At 46.4% G+C, this 15,508-nt stretch overlaps 1 protein-coding gene across 1 annotated transcript in view; it reads left to right on the top strand.

Annotated features, from left to right (window-relative positions):
• DGKG (diacylglycerol kinase gamma) overlaps window positions 1-15,508 on the top strand; it is a 117,958-nt gene that overhangs the window by 17,983 nt on the left and 84,467 nt on the right. Inside the window, exons 6-7 of the mRNA XM_084842004.1 lie at window positions 6,057-6,314; window positions 10,409-10,579. Of these exons, the coding sequence (XP_084698130.1) occupies window positions 6,057-6,314; window positions 10,409-10,579 (429 nt within the window). The remainder of the gene's footprint in view (window positions 1-6,056; window positions 6,315-10,408; window positions 10,580-15,508) is intronic.

Below are 15,508 nucleotides of genomic sequence, written 5' to 3'. Positions count from 1 at the left end.
CTGCATCTCCACCACCCGCTCAATCACCTTGCCCAAAAATGGCAGATTTGAAACTGGGCAAAAGTTGTTCAAAACTTGGGGATCCAAGGAGGGCTTTTTTTTTAAAGTGGTTTTATCACTGCCTCCTTGACAGCTGATGGCATCACTCCCTCCTCAATGGAGGTGTTCACCACCACCCTGATCCCCTCACCCAGCCTCTCTCTGCAGCTCAAAATGAGCCAAGATGGGCAAGGATCAAATAAGCAGGTGGTTGGCCTTACAGATGAAAGCACCTTGTCCACTTCATCAGAAGGAAGAAGCTGGAACTGATCCCACAAAACCGGTTTGCCACAGACCACCTCTTGCTCGCTAACTGTATCCACAGTGCACAGAATAACACTCCTAATGTTTTTTTTTTTTTTTATGAGGGACTTCCCTCTCTCTGGAATCCTGCACAGAGAGAGACATGCTCAGTAAACATTTCGAATAAACAGGGCTTGGGTGCCAAAGCTTTTTACAAAATTCCCTCCCCTTATTTCAAGGTGGCCTGGCATTTGTAACCATTATGTCTTGCCAGGAAACAGTTGCTATGCAAGGATGTCTTTCTTTCAGCTCTGCATTTCTGGTATTGCAGTGCAGTGGCATCTCTACCATCCCAGCTGGATACAGAAGATGATGAAAGGGAATACGTCCTTTCTCCTGACTGCATAATAATTGCAAAGGAGACAAGTGGAGCTTGTTCAAACACATTTTAGGAAATGGCAGGCTGTGATGTAATTATGGGTAAGGCGTTCTGTGGAAAAAGGAGCTCACAAGCTCCCTGAGAGAGACCATCATTTGGTGTTTTGTTCTCCAGTTCCTCTGATGAAATGACTATTGATAGCTTGCTAGATTTCATATCCAGCAATAGCCTCTTAAAAGGAGTAACCATGAAATGGCTAAAATCTGATTCTCAGTTAAGAGCAGCTGAGCGTCCCTTAACACGGAGTCCTGGTTTGTACAATCACAGTGTGGTTAACAAGCCACAGTGGCTTGTTCACCACCCTGCACATGCCAGTCGCATGTTGGCTGATTTGCATAATTACCTTCACCGGGTACGGCTTCTCGTGTTGTCCAAACCCAGTGAGGGTAACTTGTTGGGGTGGTTAACAAACCACCCAGAACCTATGGCCTGTTGTACAGCTGTGGAGTGGTTTCAAAGCCACCCTCACTGGGTTCAGAGAAGCTGTGGTGGGGGCTTACATCTCACATTAGGCAGCCGCAGCAGAGAGCCTGCGGTGGCGGACTGGGACATGGGGGAGAAGGTGTTCCCTAAGGTGCCTTGGACCTAGACCATGTAAAGCTTTAAAGGTAAGAACCAGCACTTTATATTTTGCTTGGAAACAAATTGGCAGCCAGTGTAAAGATTTTAAAACTGGTGTAATATGGTCTCCACGGGATGTCTCAGAGACCAACCTGGCTGCCATATTTTGTACCAGGTGATGTTTCCCAACGAAATATAAAGGCAGCCCCAAGTACAGCGCATTGCAGAAATCTAGCCTAGAGGTTACCAGTGCGTGCACCGCTGCTACCAGCTCCACATCTTCCAGGAATGGGCATAGCTGGTGTATTAGCCGAAGCTGATAACAGGCACTTCTCACCGTTGCCTCTACCTGGGGTGCCAGGAGCAGGGTTGGGTTAAGAAGCACCCCTAAGCTATGAACTTGCTCCTTCAGGGGGACTGCAACCCCATCCAGAACTGGTTGACATACATACCTCAATACCTGAATTAGGATAGGGTGGTCATGTGTCCCACTTTACAAAGGACTGTCCTCTATTGAAGGTATCCTCTACTTCAAGGGTGGGAAACAATTGGCTCACAGGTTGTATGTGACTTGCCAATGCCATTTGTGCCCCCTCTCCTGTTGCTGCCACTGCAGTGCCACTGAAAATCACCCTGCTCTCCTCCACAGCCCACCAAACAGCAGTCTGCGGGCTGTTGAGGACATGATTCTGCCTGGAAACAAGGCAGTGCTTCCCCTATGCCTTGTTTCCCGGCAGAATTGCTGTTTCTGCAGACAAACAGCATGTGGTGATCATGTGCCCGGTTTCTCTGCAGAATGGGGCCCCTCTCAGCCCACCAAACATCTGTGGGTCTCTCCACAGCCCACCAAACAGATCCCTGTGCAACTTGTTTCCCAGCAGAATCACTGGGATTCTTGCATTTCAGCCACTTCAAGCAGTGTTGCAGCTACTTTGGGGGGGGGGGAGGATGTGGCCCTCCAACCCTCCAAAGTTGTCCAGCCCCGCTCTTTTTGAAGGGCTCTCTAGTTTAAAGATAAAGGCCCATACGAAGGTACAGCAGGGGCCTTGAAATTGCTCATCTGCAGGTAGCACCTGGACAGCAGACTGAGCAAGGTACATAGGTCATAGCCTTCCCCACTATGATGAGATGTTATTGACAGGGTTCGCACAACACACTGACCCATGCTCAGTCATTGAGTGTGGGTTGTTCTTGAACTATGAGTTATTTGTTGAATCGTGTGTTAGTGTGTTCACATGAAGTCTGAACCCAGGACATTTTCCACAGGGTGGCTTGTTAACCATGCAGTGTGCCTTGTTAACCACCCTAACAACCCAACAACAAACCATGGTTTCCCAAGGTGGCTTGTTCAAGAAAAATAACCATGCAAACCACCCCACAGAAAATGTCCTGGATTCAGACAGCACACTAACCCACATCTCAACTACAACCCACACTGAGTGTGGCTTAGAATGTTGTATGAACAGCCCATTTGTATTTCTATTATATGATAATAATTCTTTCTAAATTTTGTACATATAAATAAGATTATACATATTTTATCCAAATCCCTCTTCTGTTTTGTCCTCTTTTGAGGTGTGTGTGTGATGCATTTCTTCTTTTGGGGCAATGTGTAAGTGACCACCCTAGGACAGAACCAATGGCACAGTTTTCCATTTCACATCTTCCCTTTACTATGCTTAATGGCAGTTTTTAAATGCTGTGTGTTTCCACTCTGTGTTGCATCTCCTCTAGCTCTGTTCATTACAAAGTGAATTCTCTTTTGGGGACAAGTTCAAGGCTGAAATAGTCCCACACTCTTGCCCCCATCCATGCCAACTGATTTCAGCAAGGTTAGGCTAGCAGGGAATAGTAAATTCAACTGAGGACAGAAGATCTTGTCCAGTTTGTTTGAGCCGTGCCACATTATTTGTTTTAGTAGCTTTATACACCACCTTTCCATTCAGGGAAGCCCAAGTCAGCTAACAACATAAAAGATAAAATATGACAATAGAAACCAGCTAAATTTAAAATAATTACAAGTCTAAAAGAGTAAGCAGAGTGGCAGATGAAACAGCCAAACAAATTAATCAGATTTTAAAATGCCTACTGAAGCAAGCCAGCTTTTAAGAGGCGGTGAAAAGTCATTAAAGATGGTGCCAGGGAGACCTCCCAAGTCCAGAGATTACCATAACCAGGGAGGGGGGTGTCACAGAAAAGGCACTCTCCTTTGTTCCATGCACTCATCATAGACCACCAGTCATAGAATCATAGGGTCAGAATGGACCTACAAGACCACCGAGTCCAACCCCCTGCTCAGTGCAGGAAGCCTGATTCCCAGGCGGTCTCCCATCCAAGTACTAACCAGGGTGACCCTGCTTAGCTTCTGAGATCGGGTGCATCCAGCCCTTTGCTCCTCGTGGTTGTTTATGGGTTCTTTTGATGACACTGTGACCCTCCAATTTCATTTCTGTGTCTAACCAGCACTTTTGGCAAGTTTTTTTAAAGCAAGAAAAATGAATGCAATTGTGAAAGCAAAAAAAGCACCATTTCATCTTGTATATTTGCACTATTCTTCTTTACCACAGTGCCACCTAGAGGTTATGTAATGGAAAAGCAGGAAAGGAAACGCTCCTCGTGTAGTGCTTGGACCTCAATTCTGTGATGAAACCTAAAGTAAATACAGTGGATTAACAGCCTCATGTAGAAAAACTCTTTGTCTGGAAATGAACTAGTAGCAAGTGTAGCTAGAAAGAAAAGGGGTCATGTTTAGGGTGGCCATATGTCCTGTTACAGAGGACAGTTCTCTATTTGAAGGGGTCCTCTGCTAGGGGCTGTACAGTCCAGATACAGAGTGATAAGGAGGGAGAACAGCAGTGGCCTTGAAAGTGCCCATCAACAGTTAGCACCTAGATGGCAGACTGAGAGGCTTATTTGTCAGCTGGCTACAGTCTTCTCCACTAGGGTGAGATGTATTATATTTCTATATAATTTATAATAATTGTATCTAAATTTGCATCTATACATATACAGTAGCATATGCAAATACAAATTGGTGCCCTCTTGCCCTCATTTTTGGTGATAATGCATAAGTGGCCATCCTACACGTGCCCCAGCAAACTGGCTCTAGTCAGAAAATCACACTCTGGATCTGCTCTCTCTGGTATTCAGCATGGACCTCCTGAGTAACCTGCTGCACAGCTGCTTCTCTAGCTATGCTTCACTCTCGGGCAGGCGGACGGGCAGTACAGGTACAGCAGAGCAGGCTACTGGTAGCATCTGAGGAGGGCCAGGAAAAAAAATCAGCTGTCCAAGGGGTGAGATAAGGTAACAGGACACATAAGGGAAAGAACGAGACGGAAATGTGATTTTCTGAAAGAAGTCACGTGAGCTCTCCCCCTCTGCTGTCCCTTGAGATTACGGCTACCGAGCTGTTTCTGTTTCTGGTTGAAGATTCTGTGAGATGCCATGCCCATGACATCACCAGTCCAGTGGCAATAGAGATGAAACTGGGGTGGGGCAGTGAGCTTTATAAGTGGAGAGGAGTGCAAGACAAAGAGTACATCTGAGGATAAACAGGGCTGACTTGTCTGAGGTCTGAGCATATAACACTGATTCCAGCTCACTTGCACTGGCTGCCTGTATGTTTCCAAGCCCAATTCAAGGTGCTGGTTTTAACGTACAAAACCTTACATGGCTTGGGACTACCACATCCTGATGGAGCACCTCACATGTTGATACGCTATGATCAACATGCGAGGCCCTCATCTGTGTGTCTCCTCCAAGGAAGTTTTGGAGGATGGCAACAAGGGAGAAGGCCCTTTCAGCGCCCTCCCAATTGTGGGATGCTCTCTGCAGTGAGGTCTGCCTGGCGCTAACATTGTCATCTTTTTGGTGCCAGACGAAGGCTTTCCTCTACTGCGGCCTATGATGAACTTCTCAACCCAATTGTTTTATCAGGGCTTGTTATTTTATCGTTAATTGTTTTTAGCTGTTTTAAATGTTTGTGTTTTAATCCCTGTTATAAGGTGCCTTGAGTCTTTTTCTGAGAAAGGCATCTAAGACATTTAGGGTGCAATCTTATTGAGATGGATGGTCGCTTCTGACTTCCTCTGAAGTCAGAGCAACTGCCTATCCAATGCAGGGCAGCTGAAGCATGGAGGAGAGGATTCCTTCTGTGCTCTGGCTGCCCTGCAGTTTTCCTTAGATGCCTGATTTCGGGTGTCTAAGCACAGCTTCAGGGAGGGAGCGGGAACAGGGCTGGAGACCGCATAGGAAGCTGCCTTAAACAGCTTCCGCAGTCTCCTCCCCGCCCCGCCCCCAGGAACGCCCCCTTTTCGCCCTGTTCGTGCTCCGTGTTACGAGCATGGACAGGCATGGAGGGCAGCCGCTGTGGTTCTCTCCGCCCTGGCTGGGAGGGGGAGGGGGTGTGGAGCGCTGTCTACGAGCTTGGAGCTGGGAAACCGAAAAATCCTATTTCCCCCAGATGCTGTCTAGGGGACATAGGATTGCTCTCTTAATGAATTATAATAATAGAACAATATAATAATATTGTATAGTATAATCATAATTAATATAATGTCAAAAACTAGTAAAGAATTGGCCTAATTTCCTGGGGAGTCAGTTGGCACAGGAAGTGCACGAGATCACTGTCCAATTGTCCAGGACAATGAACGGCAGTTCTTGTCCAGGATGGGCTCTTGAAATGCTGAGCAGGCCCAGGCTCCTAGCTGGCGAGCACAAAAGAGCATGTTTCATTCAGGAGTACTGACATCGTGCTGTGTTTGAATTCTAGGGATCAATGGGAAAACTCTCCTAAGTGCCATGGGAAGGCACACGCCTGAATCCAAAAGCTCCCAGGCCAACCCGGTAGAACAGCAGTCAGCATCTCTAAGTCCCGCTCCGACTGCCAACGCCAAAGCTCTTGGGAATGCCTCACCGAGCTGGTCCAGGTCATCCTCACAGAAATCCGCTGCTGGTACCCCCTCTGCTCACAACTCCTCAGGGTCCTCCAAGATTTCCTCAGGTTCTCTGCTTAGCCCACAGTCCCCAGGTGAGTCTTGCCTTTGCTTTGCTCTTCCTGAGACCTCGTGTGAACACCGCCATTGTCCGGCCTCACCCACACGCAGCTGTATGGACCCAGTTTCACAGGCCAAAGCCACCACTTGGAATTCTCTTCCTGATCTGCCCAAAGTGACGAACATCTGCTAAGGAAACCTGAGATGGAAGGGGCAGCTGAGCAGATGCCTTTTGGATCCCTGTGAGAATTTGGGAAGTGAAAACCTCTCCATCAGGCCAAGCGAGCGATTTCAAAAAAGCAATTCGCTCATAGGGTCGGCTGATGGCTTTGGTCCTTCCAGCATCCTCCCTTCACGGGCTCAGCCACATCCGTCTGCTGCACAGTGGTAGTCAGGGGCTCCTGGGAGTTTCCTCTGAGACACTCGGGGAAACATGTTGCTGTTGTCTTTGCAAACATCAGCTTGTATTTGCAGCAAGCTAATTTATCTGTGGCAGTGTCACCGACTGTCTGGGCTCAGCTATGAAGTCACATTGCTATTTCAAGCACAGTGGATTCTGGAGCATCTTGGCACCTTTAGATGTTTGCCTTTTGTCGGGGGTGGCAATGGGGAGACCCGTTTTCCTGCTGAGATTTGTCAGCCAGTATCTTTGTCATCCATGGCAACAGGAGCCAGACTGGGGGCGAGGGGTGGCACCGGGTGACTCATTGCCTCCAGAGCACTCCTTTTTGCCAGGAGAAGTTGAGTAGAAGAGCATGCAAATATCAGCGTGGTGTAGTGATCAGAGTGTGGGACAGGGATGTGAGAGATCTGGGTTCTAGTCCCCACTTGGCCATGAACCTCACTGGGTGACTTTGGGTCAGTCCCTGGCTCTCAAACTAACTTACCTCACAGGATTGTTGTGAAGATAAAATGGAGAGGACTGCCATGTGAGCCACTTTTGGTTCCTTGCAAGAGGAAAAAAGGCAGGAAATAAATGTAATAATAATAATAATCCTAAAGGACGGACCGTACCTGAAATGTGCCTATCTAGAATCATAGAATAGTAGGGTTGGAAGGGGCCTATAAGATCATCGAGTCCATCTACAGTGGGTCAGGATTTTTCTGTACATCGATTTCCTCACTGCCACACTCCGGCCTGTTTCATTTCGGTTGTTTTTTCCCAGGTCACATATTCCTTCTCACATACTATATACATGGGCATATATTCTCATACAAATATCCATTATCATACATTGCATACTGATTTAGGATTTATGGTGAGTGGTCTACTGACACGTGCAGTGTCATATCATTAAAGCAGCCTTCCCCAACCTGGTGCCCTCCAGATGTTTTGGAGTTCAACTCCCATCAGCCCCAGCCAATACTCAGGAATCCTGGGAGTTGTAATCCAAAACATCTGGAGGGCAGCAGGTTGGGGAAGGCTAGATTAAGGTGACTGAAGTTGGCAGAGATATTTCAGGAGATCATTACAAAGTGGCAAGGCAAAGTAGAGCTTTAAAAGTAAGGACAGGAACTATGTGGTGGTTGTGGAAAAAGGTGGGAAGGCAACATAGCAGAGGTGGGCAGCCTGCAGCGCTAGGGCCAAATGCAGCCCTTGGCCTAATTTCAAATTTTGTTTGTTTGTTTGTTTATTTCTTTACCATCCAATAGCCAAGGCTTTCTGGGCGGTTCACAAAAATTAAAACCACAAAGCACAGCATAAAACATTATAAGGTATGAAAGCTTAAAACCACAATATAACAGTACAACCAGAATAAAACCTAGCAGCAATGCAGTGATTTAAAATACAGATTTAAAACACCAAAGCTAAAAGACTAGGAAGCTAAAATTCTAGAATACTGGGAGAATAAAAATGTGTACAACATAGGTGCCAGGCGAACCTCTCTAGGGAGTTTATTACACAACTGAGGTGCCACAGCAGAAAAGGCCCTCTTCCTGGTAGCCACCCTCCTCACTTCCTTCAGCAGGGGCACACAGAGAAGGACCGCTGAGGATGATCTTAGGGCCTCGGCAGGCACATATGGGAGGAGGTGATCCTTCAGATAACAACCTGGCCCCAAGCCGTTAAGGGCTTTGAATGTTAATACCAGCACTTTGAATCGGGCCAGGAAATGGAGTGGCAGCCAGTGCAGCTTGAAAAGTACTGGCATAATGTGATCTTGTTGGCCAGTCCTTATGCAAAAGCTCTGTGCAAGCGATCAGTTCAGACCTCTGGCAAGAGTGATTGGGCGGTGATGTTTGGCTGTGCCCCCACCTGCCACTAGCTTTGACTCTGCCCTCTGCCAGCACGCAGCTCCCAACACACTACCCCCAAGGAACTGCAACCTTTGACAGAAAAATAAAGTTTCCCTCACACCTGCGGTGGTGCAGCTGGGCCTGGACCTTGCAGCCAAAGTTCAGGCCCCCCAGCCCAGCCCAGCCCCTGCCCCCACCAAAGATCAGCCAGGGAGGGGCAGGGGATGAGGGCAGCTGGGCAGCAGAAGCAAACTCCATTTCATTCCTGTAGTCATGATGGTGCTCTGATTTAAGTGAGTTTAAAATGCAAAACTGCATGTGCTCAGAGTTTTTTTGTTTTGTTTTAAATCAGCGTTGGTGAACACTTTCGTCATAGTTGTTCCAACATATCCAGTGTGGTATAGAGAGCCAGCGTGGTGCAGTGGTGAGAGTGCTGGACTGGGAGCCGGGAGATCCAGGTTCTAGTCCCCACTCAGCCATGGAAGCTCACTGGGTGACTTTGGGCCAGTCACAGACTCTCAGCCCAGCCTACCTCGCAGGGTTGCTGTTGTGAGGATAAAATGGAGAGGAGGGGAATTATGTACTCTACCTTGGGTTCCTAAGGAGGAAAAAAGGCAGGATATAAATGTATTAATAAATAATAAATACCAGGAACATAGAAGCAGTTAAAAAGCATGGAAGAACAGTGTGGAGGGTGGGGAGAAGAGAAATGTGAGTTGTGCTTCACAACTGAAGTATTACACGTGACATGGCCGTCTAAAGGGGGCCCCCATGAGACGACTGAGTCCAAGGTCTAAAATGACCTACGTGCACCTCTGCACACATGCAAATATGGGGGACTGAGAAGAGGCACCATGTGGTGCATTGCAGTAACAATTGTGAACAACTGTTGGAATTGCATAACATAATAATAATCTGAAATATCTTCTAACCCTTTGGGGCTGCACTGATAACATTGGATAAGAAAGCAAAAAGTTGTGGGTTTGGTGCTTAGCTGCCAGGGACTCTTAGTGAAGGGATTCTTAATGGCTGAGACATCATAAGGAGGTGTGGTTGGTAATGCACAGCCAAAGCACACTATGCTCCCATCCCTAGCCCAGTTGCTGTGCAATGGTGCACGTGCATGCGCACACAATTGTATTTTATTCTTTTAACTTAATGTAATCCACCCAGAGAACAGCCTTTATTGGGCAGATAAATATAATGTGTGTGTGTGTGTGTGTGTGTGTGTGTATGTATATATATATATACATACACACACACACACACACACACACACACACACATATAATCCTCTAATGCATAAAATTAAATAGGACATAAAACACCATAAAACCATGACCCAGTGGTAAACCGCCCCACAAACTGAGTAAAAGAGTAAAAGAATAATTAATAATTAATAATAATAAAAGCAATTGTGAAATGGTATGCTTGGCATTTCTGCCCAAAAAAGATTAATAGAGAGGTACACTGGTGCAGCTCCTTGGAGTTCATTCTGAAGTCTGTGCATACGTAATCCAGGCCAGAGCAGGAAGATGGATGGTCTCATCACATTCAGCCACTAGAGAGTGATCATGGAAGTCAGTACAGTTCTGTGCACAGCTTCCCTGGAAGCAAGGAGCCAGATGGAGGGGGGTGGGTTTCCCCCCAGTGTGAGGATTGCTCTGCTGCAGCCCACATCAGTTTGTATGGCTAGAGATAAAACAGACACATCAGACTGGGCTGCTGGTGAACGTCTGTGACCCCTTCCTGAGCTCTTTGTGCCACTGGCAGGATCAAGCCAAGCCAAATAAGGCCTGGGGGGATTAAAATTATCTCTACCTGACTGCATGGCGCAGCGCCGGTCTTGTAGCTCTAAACCTCATGTGAGCGTTTCTGCCTTCTTTTCTAGGCTCCAGAAGCTTGGAGAAGAAATTACCGTTTAACCTCCGAAAGAGCCACATCTCCCTGAAAACAGCCAGTCCACACCCGCCAGCCCCACTGGCTCAGGTAGTCTACCTGAAGGACATTGTCTGCTACCTGTCACTGCTGGAAAGGGGACGGGCTGAGGATAAGCTGGAGTGTAAGTGCTTGGGTGACAGGACGAACGTGCGTGACTAGCGCATCAGATACTAGGCTGTCGATGCCACAGTCACAGGTGGCAGTGGTGGTGGGTGGGAGAAATGGGAGGGTTCGTGGTTGCAGGGAAAGCAGTAGAGGCCATAAGTTGCAAGTGAGGGCAAGAGCCCAGTTTTGTGTGTATACTGTGAATGAACCAGATGACAGTGGACTCATCCATCCCTTTCAAATAGAGCAGGGCTGGGATGTTGTCGGACTCCAGCTTCCATCAGCCCTAGTCTGCATGGCCAGTGGTGAGGGACGATGAGAGTTATAGTCCAACAAAATCCGGAGAGTCTCAGGTTCCCCACCTCTTAATAGTAAGTGATGTCACATAACCAGTGTATCTGCCCATAATCTGCATTATGGGCAGATAAACTGGTTATGTGACATCATTGGTATTAGTTGCCCCATTGGCCCATAACTCCTATTGTTATGGACCTTTTGATTCTCTTGGGTCCATCCCTCAGAGACCTAAAAACAGACCTGATGCTGTGGATTCTTTTCCAGTGCTCAGGTTATGAAAGCCACAAGCCCCCACTCCCTGTCTCTCTTGTACATTTAACTGAATCATGCTGCTTTATCGCCTTTGAAAAACAATAGCTAACAAAGCCATCACAAAAGGTTAGGGGACAGGCCACCTCTGGCCTCCCTCCCCCACCCCTGTAATTTGAGCACTGAGGGCTCCTTCACATGGAGCTTTTATCCTGCTATTGCGATTGCTCTGTCACAGAAGTTTGTGGATCCTTTTCATGACATCATTAACCTCCAGGGCACACCCAGAGGTATTTCCTGCTTATTTCGCCTCAAAAAGACCCAGAACTAATGAACCATCTTTTTAACTAGGAATGTTACATAATTAAAACAACCACTAGATGGCGCTGTTTCATTGAGTTCTATGGAATCTTGAAAATTAAAAGCTTCCCCTCTCAGCAATCACGTGGTCACTGTCTAGGAGCCCGCAGTAAACGCGGAAAGTCTCCAAAACGGGAGGACTGCAGGGTTTTTCTTTAGTGTAAAGGCAGCCTGAATCTGCTAGTCTCTGCAAGGGACACCAACCTTGTCTTTGTTACGCCAGCAACACTTGGAGGGGTTCCAACAGATTTTTTTTTCTTCTAGAGCAACAAATTTTGAAAATCCCTGGATTATTGCGTCCCATTCCCATCTGTCCTAGACAGGAAAAGTAGACAGAATGTTAGCAGTGGAAAGGACAATTAAAATTCTTCGCTTCTGCTTTTAGCACCTCAAAAATATGGAGAAAACAGACACAGAGAGAGACACACATGCATGCATACTTTGTTATTGGCTAAATTATTTTGGTGTAGCATTACTGCTCTTAAATTCTCCCTTAGGGTGCTTCCAGACAGAGGGCTCCTAGCACTACCAATCAAAAAGTATTTTGCAGTTCTTCTGTATTTCCCTCCGTAACCAAATTGTTGTGGGGGGGGGAAAAACCAGAAGAAGTGGTGGGAAAACATGGGAAGGTGACGATGCCTGGACCCTCAGTAAAATTCTGTGAATGAGAGAGGGCAAATGCACAATTAAAACCTCATCTGAAAACACCTCCTGGGTTAATCACTAGCTGCCACCCACTGGACTCCTGCAGAACCATAACTGAAGTGAACTGGTTAGGTAAAATCAGAGTTCGACGATCAGTTTTTAGACCCCTCAGTTGGCAGATATGTTTATGAAATGGCCTTTCTTCCTACAGTGCCAGTGTAGAACAGCAGTGTAGAACCTCAGGTCTGGGGCCCCAATCTGACCCTCCTGGGGTTCCCAGAGGGTCACGCCCCCTTCCACTGGCCCCACTCCCTTTCCCCCAACCACCCATCATTTGGTGGTTTCCCAGCTTTTGTGCAGTTTTTCCCCCCATTCTAAAAGTTTGAAATGCCTCTCCTACGGCTTAGTTACTGGCAGTAAAAGTTTTAAGCTAAAATATGCCGGCCTCTTTGTTATTGTTGGCCTCTCCCCTTTTGCATTTCACCCCACCCATCACTGGAATGTGGCCCTGAAGAGCTTCTCTGAAATGGAATTCAGCCCTCAGGCGGAAAGAGGTTCAATACCTTTGACATAGGGGCAGTCCACATATAACTATGGCAAACCTTGGGTTAATTGAGCCGCAATTTGCCAGGATGTACTCCCTGTACAAGCCACTTTCATTTACTGTAAACAACCTCTGATCAGCATGATTGGAAGTTGCCAGGGTAATGTGTGAACCCAGACCGCTGGGTTGTTTAGCCCTAAACAACTGAATGGTCCAAGTGTGCACGTCATGCTGACAACCTCCGATTGCATCGATCAGAGGTTGTTTACAGTAAGTGGAAGTGCCATGCATGTTGTGCACATCCCTGCAAATTGTGGGCTAAATAACCCACGATTTGCTGCCATGACATGTGAACTAGATCATAGAATCATCTGTCTTGTATTACTTAACTTCTGCACTTAGCAGTCCTCTAGAACTATCCATTTCAGTGAGGCATGTAGATTTTGTTAAGCTGAAACTTCACACAAATAGAAACAAATTTGATTTTGTAATTAAACTTGGAGGAATACTTAAAAAAAAATCTTAGGGGAAAATCCAGCCTTACGCATGCATCTCTGATTGTTTCATTTTAAAGATGTCAGTTCTAGGAAAGACAGGGGAGAGACAGAGGTGAGTCCTTTGGAGCATTATTGATCAGTTTCAACACAAACTCTTAGCAGAAATGATTCACAAAAGCACAAGGCTTGCGGTGACGGTTTTTCTTCTTCTGGCACCTTGTGCCAAGCTGTTTGTCTGACTCATTTGCCATTAGAAACTGCTAGTTTTACACCCCAGTCTCTGTTAATGAACAGAATACCGCGAAGGGCAGGTTAATTATGAGACATCACTAAGAAGAGCACTTTAGGGGCCTCCTCGCAGGATCAGCCTGGGAATCATAAAGTGAATCACCTGTTCTGGCATAACATTTCAAGCCAAATGTGCTCACCAGATCTCTGCAGAATGTCATAGCAGGAGCGGAAATGTGATGTGAGAATTGGCCTCTAGAGAAAACACCTCCGGCGTATAGACAGATCCCTGAGTGAATGTGTGTGGTGATAAGGATAGCCAGAGCCTGCCTGTTTGAAAGGATGCTTAGCAAAAGTATAATGCAGCCTTCCCCAGCCTGGTGTCCTCCAGATGTTTTAGACTACAACTCCCAGGCTTCTTCACCGTTGGCCATGCTGGGTGGGGCTGATGGGAGTTGAAGTCCAAAATGTCTAGAGGGCACCAGGTTGGAGAAGGCTGGTGTAATAGGATTATTATTATTGGGAGGGGAGAGTAAATGGGTTATTTTCTGAGACAAAGTTGCTCATCTCTCCCTTTATTGCCTGCACAGTCCCAGAGTTGCACATAAAATATGGGCTGCTTTATGGGTTGAGCTGATTGTCATGATCTAAAACAGAGACAGGAGAATGAATGAACATGGCTAGAAATTGTGCTATAATGATGAGGGATGTAAACTTCTACCTATTTGTTTCCCTCTACAACCCACAGAGCCAAAGCCCTGGGAAATAATTTATAGCTCTGTTACATTAACATTGCTGAAAACTGTACAAGGGTGCCCTCTGGTGCCCTTGGCTTGTATGAAATCCCAGATATTTAAGAATTTTGGATGCAGCCTATGTAAAGTGTTTCTACTGATAGTTCCTTCTAAGTGGCCACCTAAATATTTTCTTTGAGAATGAACTGACATTATATGGAGCAGTGATGCAATTAAAGACTCATAGTATATGGAGAATGTTGTCAAAAGATGAATTTGGAACACAATTGCAGCATCAGGAACACAAGCAAGGGGGATAGTACTTGAAGCACTAAGAGCAGCAGGAAATCTATCTCAGCTGAGATTACACCATCATTAAAACAGGATCAGAGTGATGTTGCCAATACTGACCATGGTAATTTTGCCAGTACATTCGTTGATTTTGGCATGCCTTGTTTTTATGTATTTATTTTTGCACATTATCAGCTGTTAACCATGCTCAGGACTGGTCCCAAGTTGAGAGGGCCCTGGGCAAAGTGCCCTCTGGGTGGGTGGGTGGCCTGTGACATCAGTGGGCCCTTGTGGGTTTACCTAGCAGTACAGGCAGTGGCAGCAGCTCTGGGCAGCTGGGTCAAGCTGCCATTTTAATTTCCCACAATGCCTTGGAGCAACAATACATCCGGGGTATTGTGGGAAATTAAAATGGTGTCTAGGCCCAGCCACTCAGTACACCTTGTAGCACTGGACCAGGGGGAAAACATGAAAGTGGGTCTCAGGTCAGACAACAGCAGTGGACCCTGCTGGGATGTTGGGGCCCTAGTAGATGCCCAAGGATGCCACCCAGGTTAATACCAGTCCTGACCATGCTGACAATTCTGTTAGATCCACTGATGACCATGTTCAGAAAGCATAGGATATATAAAATAGGCAGAATGCTGGTTTAAGAGGCGGTTTAAGTGCATGCAAGCTTTAGAGTTCCATATAACTCTTCAGTGGGGCTTCTCTTTTTCATGTCAGAAACAAAACATGACTTCACTTAGTCCTAGTGCATTGTTTATATTTGCTCATAACTTCTCAGGGCAAATGTTTCTACCTAGATACTAGGAGAAACACTGAAGGACTCTTGTTATCATTTAATGTGCTTCTTCAATTGGAGGAGCCTAGTCAAGACAGAGGTACCCAGACGCAGCTTTTCCCTTGGATGAGAGGGTCCTGGAGAACAAAGGTGTGTTCATAATACTTGTTTTTGTTACAAATATACAAGCAATAGCATTATACAAATGGGCACTCCTCCAAGGCAGAAGATCCGCCAAGAAAGCGACTATGATGACAACTCTTAAGGCTGCAGCCCCAATTTCAGCCAACTCCAATTAGAAACTCTCTCCATCCAA

Source organism: Heloderma suspectum, chromosome 3, assembly GCF_057233095.1.
Source record: "Heloderma suspectum isolate Gila_16-S chromosome 3, 16-S_ref, whole genome shotgun sequence".
Lineage (NCBI taxonomy): Eukaryota > Metazoa > Chordata > Lepidosauria > Squamata > Helodermatidae > Heloderma > Heloderma suspectum.
Note: the sequence above shows the minus strand (reverse complement) of the source record. Positions and strands in the feature narration are given on the sequence as shown.